The sequence below is a fragment of the Microchirus variegatus genome, assembly GCF_963457635.1.
Source record: "Microchirus variegatus genome assembly, chromosome: 5".
In the NCBI taxonomy this organism is placed as follows: domain Eukaryota; kingdom Metazoa; phylum Chordata; class Actinopteri; order Pleuronectiformes; family Soleidae; genus Microchirus; species Microchirus variegatus.
Window position 1 is genome coordinate 11916295 of NC_139806.1, and position 14218 is coordinate 11930512.

The following is a 14218-nucleotide window of genomic DNA, read 5'->3' on the forward strand; positions in this document are numbered from 1 at the left end:
ATGTGGCGTGCTCCTGGATTAGCTGTTCTCCAAACAGCTGCTCTGTTTCCTTGGAAACACATTAAGAAGAAACATGCAAACCTAGAAACCTACATCTGTTTATTACAACTGACTTGTTTTTTTTGTTTGTTGCCGTTTTCACTCAAGTGATGATCACTGAGAATGAGCCTCTGAGTAAACCGCTGATTTACTTACAAGTCATCAGGAACTCATCATAAGTCGCTTTAAGAGCGCAAGGAGGTGGTTGCATTGAAAAGCCTTACGCTGACTGACAGTTGGAATGCTAAATATAGTTGCAGAGCATGCTGATCAATCAGTCACTGCCTGAGCCTGAACATGTGAGGGGAAACTATAGCTCATTAAAAACAAAAATAACCTGTCCAGGAATAAGACCTGACTCCAAACAGCTAATGATAAAACGTTGGTAACACTTTAGATTAAGGAACACATATTCACCATTAACTAGTTGCTTACTAACATGCATATAAGTTGCCTACTAGTCCTTTATAAGTAAATGGTAAGCAAGTATTAAGACCTTATGTAGGAAAAAATCTTAATTCATGTCCTAATGAAGTAGAATAAGTTGTTAATACCTGCTTAATAATTACTAATAAAGGGCTAGTATGCAACTTATATATGTTAGTAAGCACCTAGTTAATGGTGAATATGTGTTCTCTAATCTAAAATGTTACCAAAACTTCATATAACAGAAGAATAAAAAATGAAATTAAAGCAGTGTTTTTCACAGAAGTTCAAAATAAAAGTGTTTCTCTTGATATGAAACAATATAGAGCACACAAAGGAAAACATAAGGGCCACCACAAGGCCAAGCAGAAGCCGACTAGAGTCTCCGCCAGATCAAGGGCAGGAGTACCCATGAGCAAGGTACCTAATCTCCGTTGCCCATTGGATACTCTAAACTGACCCCAGCCACAGGGGGGCGCACATCCAGTGTTAAGAGTGTCTAGTGCAGGTCTCAAGCTGGGTTAAAAGAGAGGGTTGTGTCAGGAAGAGCAAAATCTCTGCCAAATTAAATATGTGAATCATGAACGATGTATCAATTGTATTAATTCACTTATTTTTTATAATGTCATGGTCCTCCATACTATGGAACAAAAATATATATCAAAAACTGATATTTTGAGGCAATTATGAAATAGATTAGGGGGCCATATGTTGCCCACAGGCTGTGAGTTTGAGAACTGTGCTCTAATGTATAGTCCACAAAAATATAAACGCACAAACTTGAAATGGTGAATAAAAATAGAATGTCATGACATTTGCTCAGATTCTTGATGCATTTGTTTTGCTCAAACCCAGTAGTCCAGTGTCACTTGGCCACTCCTACTGATCACAATCTCAGATAGATTCATGGAGCATGGCAGAGTGGTGGTCAACATGCGTGACCAGAGGTACACAGACACTCCCTACGGTCTGGTCAATAAAAGGGCACACCAAAATGTGGACTTTGGTCACTTGTCAATACGCCACAGATGTCACAAATCATGAGGGAGCGTGCCATTGTCATGCTGAGTTCTGGGTTGAGCGTTTACAGCTGTGGCAACACAACTGAAGGTGTGTCATTCCACGATCGACAGCCTGGTGATGTCCATGCGTCACCGGTGTACCGCTCTGCGTGAGGCCAATGGTGAACTTGGATCATCGACCCCCCCATTGTGTTCTTCCTGCCGTTACTCCAGGACTTTTGTTTTGAAATTGATCCTAATGCTCGCAAATTAAAGCCACTTTATTGATAAAGTTGTGCTGTTATTTTTGGGTAGTTACTCTGTTTTGTCACATAACAATAACTACAAGTTGTTCTTCGTGAGTTTATATTTTTGTTGAGTGTACTATGTCCCTATATAGGCTTACTGATTGCTTTCCACTAGATGGCGCTGCAACACAACACTTTTGTTACACTCCAGTCAGAGACATTTGAACATTAATGATGGCTCTGTGCACTTCAGATAGGACAGTACAACAGTCAGCCTGCATGATGAACACTGAAAATAAATGGAGAAGCTAAATGGAACTCAGCCATCATTAATGTGATTATTTAGCCCTGTGCTTTTTCCCAGTGTGACCTCTGTCACAAAAAAGGCCCATTAAGTCCTTGCTAACGATGGGTTTTCACTTTCAGTAGTTCCCTGAAGATGTTTCCATCGGTGGATACTTTTTAAATAACATTGGGTACATTGACGCTTTGGAGCACAATAGATCAAAACAAAGTTTACTTACAGCAATCTGATTTTATTAAAACTATTACCAGGAACTATCTGCATTATCACCCGTGACCAGGGAACTAAATGGCAGTACCGGGCAGAGGTTTCTGCTCAGGATAGAACTTTGCACCTTGTTGTGCTCCAGAATTTTATTCGAGCAAATCGATCTCAGCTCGTAAATTCTCCTCACATTTAAAAAAAATCTAGCGGTTTATATGTTTTGAGTTTACTTCATTAAAAGAGCGTGTTTTTCCGTGTTAAAGTTCCTGGTACTTTGTGGTGGAAACACAGATTCAAAGCAATTTCATTGTATTAAGACGTATATATACAATCGTAGAGAGGAGGAAATTTTAAAAAATGTTAGAATCTACAACTGTCTGAGAGGGACCATTATATGTAGTCACCTCGCTTTTAACTTCAATCCAAACAAAATTACATATATATCACTAAATATATAAAAAAGAAAGAAAAAGACCACTTATATGAAAATATTGGGCTCAAATTAGGTTGGCCACATTCATGGGCATCTCCTCCATGGTTGTGTTGTAAAACGTTGAAATGTCTCGAAGAATCCGCTTGTCCTCGTCGGTCACAAAGTTGATAGCAACTCCTTTTCTGCCAAAACGACCACCACGGCCAATTCTGGAGAGAGTAAAAGGTGAGTCATGTTAGATTAAGATTAAGAACCCTTTTACACTCACCAGAAGACCGAGGAGCTTATTTGGTGCATCGTATAACAACATTCTGACTTACCTGTGGATGTAGTTCTCTCGGTTTGTAGGAAGGTCATAGTTAATGACCAAGGAAACCTGCTGGACATCAATTCCACGAGCCTGAAAACAAACAAAATGGCCTCTGAATTATGGCATTTCTGCTTTAGATATAGTCGAGTAAAACACTGAGCACATGGTGATGTTGCCCAAGAATAAGTAACAGATTCCTACAGTAGAAGAACCCATTGTGGAGCATGAGCCTTTACTCTGCCAAAAGTTTTGATTGCCAAGTCATTTTTGGACTGTGGCAGAATTGATAGACTTTTGGGTTTTTATTTCCACACCCATCATATTACAGCACATATAGGGCTTTCAGACGGACACGGTTCTGGTTTTTGCTCTGGTTCCGTTCTGGAGTGTGAGAACCTTGGTGCTTTCTGGAGAAACCAGCCCACGTTCACACCAATTTCAATTTAGTGGGAGGATGTTAACACAGTAACGTGCAGGCTTTCGTCCTGTTGCTACAGACATCGGTTTTCATCCAACAGTCCAGCATGCACCAGCTGTTGATGGTGAGAAGACATAAGATGTAGAATGCGAACGGTATGTTTATATTAAAAAAAAAAAAAAAAAAAAAAAAAAAGCATAGGCATAGCAGTAGGCTGATACGTAGCCAATTAAGAAAGGCAATTAACACAGCAAGACAGAAATTTAATGGAGCTTTTAACTTGACATGCAATCCTAAAAGCCATCAGAAGACAGAGGGTGTGATGTCACGGTTCGCAGGGAAGAACCAGGTATTTCTTGGTCCCCTCGAGAAACAACTTTATCGGTCTGAATGCGCCATCAGGTTCAAATGGGGTTCAGGAACCGACATGGAGCCCTGCCAGTGTGAAAGCCCTAACACTTACCAGGAGGTCGGTGGTGATCAACACTCTGCTAGAGCCAGACCTAAACTCCCTCATAATCACGTCGCGCTCCTTCTGGTCCATATCACCATGCTGCGAATACAGAGTCATTTCAGTTGGGAAAATGCAGCACGAATATTGAAGAAAAAAACACAAGCTGAGACGAGCAACGATCCAACTGAACAGTTTTAGAGAGGGAAGCAGACGAAGAACATGTCCTACCAAGGCAGAGACGGTGAAATCTCGAGCGTGCATCTTCTCAGTCAACCAGTCAACTTTTCTTCTCGAGTTAAGAAAGATGACAGCCTGAGTGATGGTGAGAGTTTCATAGAGATCACACAGGGTGTCCAGCTTCCACTCCTGCAGACATCCGTAAAAACAAAAACAGGCTATGCTCAGGAATACACCATCGACTGAACAAAAAACCAAACCCAAACCCTTCTGTGGTGTAGCCATGCTGACGTTTATGACCGTCGTACGGGCGAGAGAAAGGACAGACAGCGAACTCACCTCTCGTTCTACATTTATGTAGAATTGCTTGATACCCTCAAGGGTAAGCTCCTCTTGTTTCACCAAGATGCAAACAGGTTCTCGCATGAACTTGTTGGTCACCTCCAGCACATCTTGTGGCATGGTGGCAGATAGCAAGACCACCTGGAAAAACATTATACAGTTTTACCATGAAAGCCATGAGGGCAGCTTTACACCTCTCAGTGTACAGAGTTCAACTTCACTGCAGCCTTTTCAAAGGTATTTCAATTTTGATTTTATGGCACTGGACCTTGAGTAAGAGGCCAATTAATATTAACTCATTGGCTATCAATGATGTCTATAGACGTCAATTCAAATACAACCATTCACTGCCAATGACTTCTGATGAGAAAGTCTACTCTTTCTTTTGGTAGTGAGTGGTGAGTCAGAATGCTACAAAACGCTTGGCAGTTCTGTGCTGAAAATATCTGGCAGCCAATGAGATAAGGGGATTCAACCACATCTAATTGCAATTCGATTAAATTTTATTTCTCAATATCATTTTATATCTCAAGGCACTGTACAGACAACATCATGCCGAGCAGAGAAACCCAACAATTCACATAATGAGCAAACACTAGGCATCGGTCTAAAAGGCAACCAGACTTAAAGATGTGCGACCATTTGCCTCGACCGGTTGGGGTGAAAGGGAAAAATGGGGGACAGAAAGGGAGGTAGAAGGGGGCAGATATACAATGACCATGTCTAATTTATACAGGACAGTGAGAGTCAGTAAAATTAAACATATTTGGATCGTACGATCATAGCAGATCTGTAAACGCAGAGACAACTCACTTGAATGTGTGTGCTCAGTTTCTGGAAGATCTCATAAATCTGGTCTTTGAACCCTCGACTCAACATCTCATCAGCTTCATCCAAGACGAGCATGTTGATCCTCTTTGGGACTACATATAGGAAATGTGATAGCGGTCACACAATATAAAGTTCAGATAAAAGCTTCTCTTTCTAATCAGCACCTATGATCCTTACACAGGTGTCTCCGGTTCAGCATGTCGAACACACGCCCCGGTGTGCCCACGACTATTTGAGGAGCCTCAGCCTGCAGCTTCTGGATTTCGCTCCGTAGGTTGGTCCCTCCGATGCAAGCATGACATGATGCCCCCATGTAGTCACCCAATGCCAGGATCACTTTCTGGATCTAATCAGAGGAGACGGGAACAGAAAAAAACAGATTACTCATTCAAGACAAAGAGGCGTGGAGGGACTTGTGACGTCAACAAGTTGAACATTTTGCTGCAACTCTCCATTGTTACAGGTTTAAAAATGGTACACAAGCACTCGACTCAAATGTCCCGACTATGCTGCCTGGGTCTGAGACACTGATGAGGTCATCGTGACTTCAGGAACAGCATACCTGCTGAGCTAGCTCTCTGGTTGGAGCCAAAACCAGAGCTTGGGTCTCCTTCTTCTCTATGTCCAGCTGCTGCAAGATAGAGATGGCAAACGTGGCCGTCTTGCCAGTGCCTGACTGGGCTTGGGCAATGACATCGTGGCCTAATGGCAAAGGTATTTTTAAAAAAAGGCAAAGAAGAAAAATGATTCCAATACAATCACAACAGATTGCCCACAACCTACAGCAATCAATAACTAATCCCCATTATTGGTTCAGTCCCAAATGACTGTTAAAAATGACTCAAATATAAACCATTAACTTTCAAGTAAATGTAGATTCTGTACCTTGGATGCAAGGAATGATTGCCCTCTGTTGGATGGCAGATGGTTTTTCAAAACCATACGCATATATTCCCCTGAGGAGAGCCTCTTTCAGGTTCATGTCGTCAAAGTTGTCTGTAATCTCGCTCTGATTGCTCTGGATAAAATGGAAACAAGAAAAGGAAAAAAGCTTGCATATTCACTTAACTTCTTTTAATCACTTCATAAACCCATTCTGAGTCTTCTTTTGTGGCAGTTACCATCAGTAATGTAGCATCAGTGTCTGAATCTTTCATAATCCTTTTTCTCACCTTAAAATCCATTGTTTTCCTTACATTTACAAGTTATTATTATTGGTGTTATACAGCAGTTGAGATTTGTAATACAGTCGTTTGTTAGTAGTAGTGGTTAACAGTAGCGTAATTTTGGGGGTTTAAGCAGCTCATAATCTGACATTTCAAAGCCATCAGAGTCTTAGAGGACATCAAAGCAGTCCACGATGAGATCATGTCCTATGAAGAAAAGCTGCAGTCAATTCAATACAATTTTATTTGTATAGTGCCAAATCACAACATACATCATGTCATGGCACTATACATGGTACGGCAGAAAGGTTTACAGTATAGAGAGAAGAGGAACCCAACAATTCAAACGAGTTAACTCCCTTTAAAAGGAAAGCAATCTCCGACGGAACCAGACACAAAAATGTGCAGCCATCTGCCTCGATGGGTTGGAGTGATGGGAAACATGGGTGAAAGGAAACATGGGCGACAGAAAGGGTGATGGAGACAAAAGAGAGCAGATGCAGATATAGCACAGTCGTATGAAGTTATAGGTTTAGACGGGACATTTCGGAATCAGTTATGACATGTTTATAGATGTACAATGAAATTAAGTCAAACAGTAGCAAAGATTGACCATACAAATTGTACTGACATCAATTTTAATCACAGCACAACACTGTTACTACTGTTAATGACAATAATAGCCTCAGAACTGGCTCTGGATCCTGCAGCCTGCAATAAGGACACAGAGAGAGGACAGGAGGGGAGGAAAACAAACTAGGGAGAGAAAGAACAAGGTTAATGAGATGTAATTAAAGTCACATACTCGTATGTATATGTAGTTCACTCATACTTCAAGGGAGTGAGTGAACCACAGGGGTTCCTCCAGCAGTCCACGTCTATGACAGGTTGTGGTTTTTAAGAGTGCAACTACATCGTTTCATGTTGTCAAGTCACATTACTCCATGTTAACACTGAAATCTGAAAATTTAACAAATAAAACAACTTCCAATAATTTGATGGAAAGGTCCGTAACATCCATGTTGAAGGCACCCCCAGCGACCCACACTGAAGACAAAACATTAATGTACCAATTTAAGCCACAGAACCGTTAATTCACTCTTAATCTGAAACCAGAGGGGCCATGAACAAAATAGCAAGCGTTTTACATCGAAATTTCTCCCAATAGTACAAATAAAAATGCGTTTAGTATGCGAGTAGTCAGACATGTACTTGATGGATCAGCCCCTGCCAGGAATTTTGGGAAAGTTGTATAGCCACCCAAGTTTCAGATTTTCAGTTATCAATATAAAGTGTGCGACTGAGACATTGAAATTTCTCACTCCCATTTCAAGTTTATTTAATTTTTTACTCCCAGTACCAACTGACAGCTTGACCGTCTGAAAAAGGCAATGTGTTTGACTCAGTCACAGAAGCACCATTAATGACTGCAGTCATTTCAGAGAATGTTTAGTTAAGCTTGTGGGGTCGAGTCCTATTTTGTGACCGTCCATCGTGACATAAGGAAAATGAGACAGGAAAATAGGCAATGGAGCCTTTCCCCCCCTCGAGACAATAATTCTCATGTCTCATGTTACAGAGTGAAGATATGACATCAGTTGTAGCAAATACCTTCATTGAAATAAGATAAACATTACCAACAAGTGTGCTTAACGGCAATTTCAGTTTATTAAGACATTCATACAATTCTACGAATTTTGAAAAGTAGTCAAGGGGGAAACAGCAATATACTCTGGTAAGGGTAAAACCACATAAGCAAACTATAACCAGCTAGTGAGGAAATCTGATCAAGCAAGAGGGATAAAATACATTTAAATGAACAAGGATACCAAAAGCAAACTAGTCTACAATATAACATGACATGTATCTGTTAAGCAGACCAATAACACCGCACATATGTTAGCATAACATAGTTTGCAGACTTAATACAGCACTTATACCTTTTAGTCCACAAGTAAGTTACTAAATGTTGGAGCACATCAAATACACACGTCTTAATTGACCAAGGAAAGATATACCTGAAAATAACGTTCATGTTTTCAGACTCCATAGCTTTGTAGCTCCAACCAACCATCGAGGTTAGAATCTATAACTGTCCAAGAGGGACCACCATAGAAATCACCTCGCTTTTAACCGCACACCAAAAAACCGATTCCAAGTTTTAGCATTGAGAAGTTTTTCCCCCTCGAGTAATAAGCACAATGCAAGTGGACGACCGCTATCACTGCATTAAAAAAATGGGTCTCAATTTAAGACTCAAATCAGATCGGCCACGTTCATGGGCATCTCCTCCACGGTTGTATTGTAAAACGTCTCAATGTCTCGAAGAATCCGCTTGTCATCGTCTGTCACGAAGTTGATAGCAACTCCTTTTCTGCCAAAACGACCACCACGCCCAATTCTGGAGAGAGTAAAAGGTGAGTCATGTTACACTCACCAGAAGACCGAGGAGCTTATTTGGAGCAACATAATACTCTGACTTACCTGTGGATGTAGTTCTCTCGGTTTGTAGGAAGGTCATAGTTTATGACCAAGGAAACCTGCTGGACATCAATTCCACGAGCCTGGCAACAAACAAAATGGCATTTTAAAAATGTAATTATGGCATTTCTGCTTTAGATTTAGACGAGTAAAACACTGACCACATGGTGATGTTGCCCAAGAATAAGTAACAGATTCCTACAGTAGAAGAACCCATTGTGGAGCATGAGCCTTTACTCTCCCAAAAGTTTTGATTGCCAAGCCATTTTTGGACTGTGGCAGAATTTATAGACTTTTGGGTTTCACATTTTGTTTCATATTGCACCAGATACTTACCAGAAGGTCAGTGGTGATCAACACTCTGCTAGAGCCAGATCTAAACTCCCTCATAATCACGTCGCGCTCCTTCTGGTCCATATCACCATGCTGTGAATACAAAGTCATTTCAGTTGGGAAAATGCAGCACGTATATTAAAATAAACGAGCAACGACCCAACTGAACAGTTTTAGGGAGGGAAGCAGACGAAGAACATGTCCTACCAAAGCAGAGACGGTGAAATCTCGAGCGTGCATCTTCTCAGTCAACCAGTCAACTTTTCTTCTCGTGTTGAGAAAGATGACAGCCTGAGTGATCGTGAGAGTTTCATAGAGATCACACAGGGTGTCCAGCTTCCACTCCTGCAGACATCCATAAAATCAAACAGGCTATGGTCAGGAATACACCATCGACTGAATAATAACCCCAGACAGGAGACTGTTTCAAAAATCTATCAAAATGCAGCTGACATGTAACACAGTATCTTGAGACAAAGAACACTGGACATTAAGAAAGAGGTCCCTCCAAGTCTCATTTCCGACACTGTGTCTTTTCTATCCTTCCCTGGTGTACCCATGCTTACACGGCCACATGAGCTAAACCTGTAAGGTTTGGCTCCTGCAGTTTTAGCAGGGTGCTTTAAAGAGAAGGGACATTTGTGACAGACATACAGGCAAGAACTGAAAGTGTTACTATACGGTGTTAGTGAAAAGTGAGCCAACCTCTCGTTCTACATTTATGTAGAACTGCTTGATACCCTCAAGGGTAAGCTCTTCTTTCTTCACCAAGATGCGAATAGGCTCACGCATGAACTTCTTGGTCACCTCCAACACGTCTTGCGGCATGGTAGCAGATAGCAAGACCACCTGAAGAAATGTCAAGTTTCAGTATATAAACTCTTAAGTCACAATCAAAAAGTTCAACTCCAGTGCAGCATTTTCAAAAGCATATTTAAATTTTGATTGTATGGCACTAGACCTTGAGAAGGAGGCCATTGAACATTAAGAAAGAGGATCGACCACATCTCATTTCCAGTTGAGTGCACAATGATCTCCTACGCAATACTAATGCTAGCATTATTGTGAGAAACAGATTAAATCTGGATCACTCAATTATAGCAGAGTTCTGTTAATGCAGAAGGGCGTCCGTTGAATGGTGAACTCACTTGAATGTTTGTGCTCAGTTTCTGGAAGATCTCATAGATCTGGTCTTTGAACCCTCGACTCAACATCTCATCAGCTTCATCCAAGACAAACATCTTGATCCACTTTGGATCTATAGAAGAAAAAAAAAATCAGTTAGGGGGGTCACTAGTTCAAGTTCAGAAAAGCTTTGAGTTTATATGATGGTCCAACATACTTAGATGTCTCCTGTTCAGCATGTCATACACACGCCCAGGTGTGCCCACAACTATGTGAGGAGCCTCAGCCTGTAGCTTATGGATTTCGTTCCGCACATTGGTCCCTCCAATGCAAGCATGACAGGATGCCCCCATGTAGTCACCCAGCGCCAGAATCACTTTCTGGATCTTATCAGAGGAGACGGCAAGAAAACAAAGCCTAATTCAGGACAATGAGGGAAATCCGGCATGAAAGGACCTGCAAACTCTTGTGTAGATGTGTTCAAAGTGATCAGTAAAATCAAAAGATAACTCTCCATTGCATGAGTCAGTCCCGAAAGATGGTATGCCATCATATCACTCCGTTTTCCACATCAACAAATTAAGCCAGATAACCATTTAGACTAATGTAGCCATGGACAGAGACTACACCAGTCTGAAGTGGGTTTTTTTTTTTTTAAATTTCAGAATTTTGACAAGTTTAAGGAAAATGGTACCTTCGCACTTGAATCAAGTGTCCGCAATATGCTGCCTAGGTCTGAGACACTGATGAGGTCATCATGACCTCAGGAACAGCATACCTGCTGAGCCAGCTCCCTGGTTGGAGCCAAAACCAGAGCTTGGGTCTCCTTCTGCTCTATGTCCAGCTGCTGCAAGATAGAGATGGCAAATGTAGCCGTCTTGCCGGTACCCGACTGGGCTTGGGCAATGACATCTTGGCCTAATGGCAAAGGGACAGACAGAGATTGTTATTTGTAGTAGCAAAGAGTTTTCTCAGACTCTGAACAGATCAAATCTCTGCTGAGATTTCAGACAGTATGGTAAATTTGTCATGCCATGGTCACAGGGCATTCCTCATCGAGTCAGTTTAACGATATTGAGTGATCAGTGAGAAAATAAAATATCCCCATTATTGGGTAAGTCCCGAAAGATGGTAAAACATCATTTCACTCAAAATTATACCGTTAACCTTTAAATACATTTAGGTTCTGTACCTTGGATGCAAGGAATAATTGCCCTCTGCTGGATGGCAGATGGTTTTTCAAAACCATATGCATATATTCCCCTGAGGAGAGTCTCTTTCAGGTTCATATCATCAAAGTTGTCCGTAATCTCATTCCAATTGCTCTGGATAAAGACCAAAAAGGGAAAGCTTGTGAGGAAAACAAACTAGTAGAGTCAGTGGACTCACTCGAGTCACTTCTTTATTCATTGGGTTTTACAGCAGTTGACATCCATAACGTCGCATAATCGCCACCCTTTCTTCTTTGCACCATAGCTCCATCCTATGAACACTTAAATCTCTAATTGCAAAACCATTACATATTTTCCATTCATGTATTTGGTTAGTTCATGTGTCACACTGGAGTACAGAGTAATAAATGCTCAACTCTGGAAGAGAGCGACGCAACATTTTGGGATGCCAACTGCCATACATCACCACCAACCAAGATCAACCCTGGCTTTATAACTCCTCTTTTGCCTTATTTTGTTTTATTCAAAGCACTTAGTAAATCGATTAATCTGTGAATCCATTTTCTTTATGAATTTCATACTCCTTTGATTAGTCAAGTCAGAACAAGTTGATAGGCGTTTACCAAACATGGCTATGTTCAGATGTCTTGTCCACAAACATGACTCAGTTTGAACGTCATCTTGTTACACGGAGCAAAGAAACCAGAAAATATTCACATTTAATAAACTGAATAATCAAGAAGGTTGCTTTTATTGAAAAGGCACTCAAATAATTTTTATCGATTATCACAATAGTTGACAATTAATGTTTAATTGTTGCCGCTCTGAATTAAGTTATTAAATCATATCCAATTGACATGTCAACACTGAATTGATGCATCACCCTGTTCTTACCTCGATGATACCATCAGGCTCCATTCCCTCGGGTCCCCCATGGTCTCTATCTCTTGAGCTGTTAACACAGATAAACGTGGTCAATTTCACTTTCTTTAAATTTGGACAGGTTTTCATCAAAGGACGAAAGACGAGAATTGTTATACAAGCCGAAAAAATGGCATTTACATCCGGCACTCGATCCCACCACGTGTCGACCACGAGGTGGTTGCAAATAACGGCCAGAAAAATAATATTTGTTTTTAAAGCAACTATCCGAGATACGGAATAACCAGCCAGCGATGGTACGAGTCACACCCAGCGTGTCTCGTTACAGTCGGGCACATGTGTCGAATCGAGTGGCGCTCCACTGCCTGCACCTCACACGATTCATTTCCCGATTATGTTGTGATCTTGTTAAAGCACCAGATCGGTTCATACAAGAATTGAGTGCCACTTAGTCTACATCGTGCACATGGAAATCCTTTTATAATAATATAAGCAAAGTTCTGTTTTGCTCCATTGCCAGTGAGCCAACATGTCGGACAGTCGGGCCTGTGGAGTGGCTTCCGCTGCCTCAACTCTAGGCCGAGCTGCAGCCTGTCCCAGCAATTCCTCTGAATTCCACAAACAATTGCCACACACACTAAAAAGCTGAAGTGCACATATGTCTGATAAGGCAACAACGGCCACGATAAGGCACATAAAACACAACATGCAGCGTAAGAGAAATTTCGAACCGCGGCGAACGCCTATTAGCTAACTGCTAGCACCCATTTCGCTCCGACAGCGTTTAAAGCGTTAAAAAAACACAAATTATGTCTAACTCGGCAGCAGACGACGTATATTTCACTACAAAAACAGCCGACCACATATTTACATCGAGTATGGTTAAAGAAACACGTCCACCGTATAAAATGTACCTGTTGTAATCCGCACACTCGCTAGACATGATCCGATCCCAACTTCGACATGCGACTGGAAAGACCTGTGATGGCGACGCCGACTGCCTTTATACAGCCGGACTATTTTCACTCTGTAACTTAACGCTCGGTAGCGAAAACAATTGAGTCTCAGTTGACGGACTTAATGTTTGGATAACATTGCCTTTTATTCATCACCTGCTATCTATAATGGTGTTGGTTGATAATAACCGATAAAAAGTGAAAAAATGTTCTAGACTGTATTTCCCTGCGGAAGGATATTGCAGTAATAACTGGTGCTAGGGCTGATACGGTGTCTCTGACGGGTCACACCTAGTGACAAGATTGTGCAACATTTTTTTTTCAAGCGCAGGTTCACGTGGGGACGATAATGAGGAATTCACCTCATGAAAATGAGATGCAGGCTTGAAATAAACATTATTACATTGGGAGCTCATTAAAAACAGTAGGAAATGCAGTGATGAATGCAGTTTGTGACAATATTTTACCATTTTGCCCTGCATTATTAACAGTGGTGTGCACATACATTTGGAAGGTCAGGGGCGGAAATTAAAAGGTCACGTATACTGTAATTTCCCACACTCTCACACACCACCTATAAAGGGACATCATGCACAGAACTTCCTATCACCAAGATCGAGCACCGAATATCATTTCCTCTAAGGAAACCCTTGTCATCAAGGGGCAGTAGGGAACTTCATAATGGAATCCTTTTTAATTGGAAGGTCACCCGTCGGAAAAGAAGTCGCAAACTGCATCTTATAGGGCACTGTATCACTTTTCTCCACTATAAATGCACTCGTTTAGAAACAATCAGCTTTAGCATGCATCTTGTGACTCATAAGGACACGCTTGATTTCTGCTCTACCCTCCATCTGTGTACGCCACTGATAATTATGCGTTGCGTCATACGTTCCTGTCTTCAAGAAAATCAGGT

The 14218-nt window shown here is 41.3% G+C and overlaps 2 protein-coding genes across 3 annotated transcripts; both read right to left on the reverse strand.

Moving 5' to 3' along the window:
- Positions 1 to 2719: 2719 nt before the first annotated feature.
- LOC310927210 (eukaryotic initiation factor 4A-II-like) lies at positions 2720 to 6371 on the reverse strand (the record flags this gene model as incomplete). The annotated part of the gene is made up of 10 exons (XM_083889504.1): positions 2720 to 2864; positions 2976 to 3055; positions 3847 to 3936; positions 4066 to 4203; positions 4354 to 4497; positions 5170 to 5279; positions 5365 to 5533; positions 5750 to 5889; positions 6073 to 6205; positions 6360 to 6371. 10 exons carry the CDS (start codon positions 6369 to 6371, stop codon positions 2720 to 2722), a joined length of 1161 nt encoding a protein of 386 aa, XP_083745630.1.
- A 1613-nt stretch (positions 6372 to 7984) lies between these two features.
- On the reverse strand, positions 7985 to 13316 carry eif4a2 (eukaryotic translation initiation factor 4A2). Of its 2 annotated transcripts, XR_014592838.1 has the most exons (12): positions 13261 to 13316; positions 12359 to 12416; positions 11485 to 11617; positions 11071 to 11210; positions 10510 to 10678; positions 10316 to 10425; positions 9873 to 10016; positions 9375 to 9512; positions 9171 to 9260; positions 8996 to 9032; positions 8838 to 8917; positions 8616 to 8754 (listed from the first exon to the last, which is right to left on the reverse strand). XR_014592838.1 is itself a non-coding variant. In XM_083890249.1 (11 exons), the coding sequence occupies exons 1-11, from the start codon at positions 13287 to 13289 to the stop codon at positions 8610 to 8612; spliced, it is 1236 nt and encodes a 411-aa protein (XP_083746375.1). In that variant the 5' UTR covers positions 13290 to 13316; the 3' UTR covers positions 7985 to 8609. The 2 variants fall into 2 exon arrangements, 1 of the variants encoding a protein (XP_083746375.1); XM_083890249.1 differs by lacking the exon at positions 8996 to 9032 and having other exon boundaries at positions 7985 to 8754.
- Positions 13317 to 14218: the final 902 nt, after the last annotated feature.

Coding starts and splice junctions, on each gene's coding strand:
- eif4a2 (XM_083890249.1), bottom strand. CDS start 13,289: ATGTCTAGCGAGTGTGCGGATTACAACAG. Junction 12,417..13,260: donor GAGTGTGCGGATTACAACAG/GTACATTTTATA, acceptor CTGTGTTAACAG/CTCAAGAGATAGAGACCATG. Junction 8,918..9,170: donor TGATCACCACTGACCTTCTG/GTAAGTATCTGG, acceptor GTTTGTTGCCAG/GCTCGTGGAATTGATGTCCA.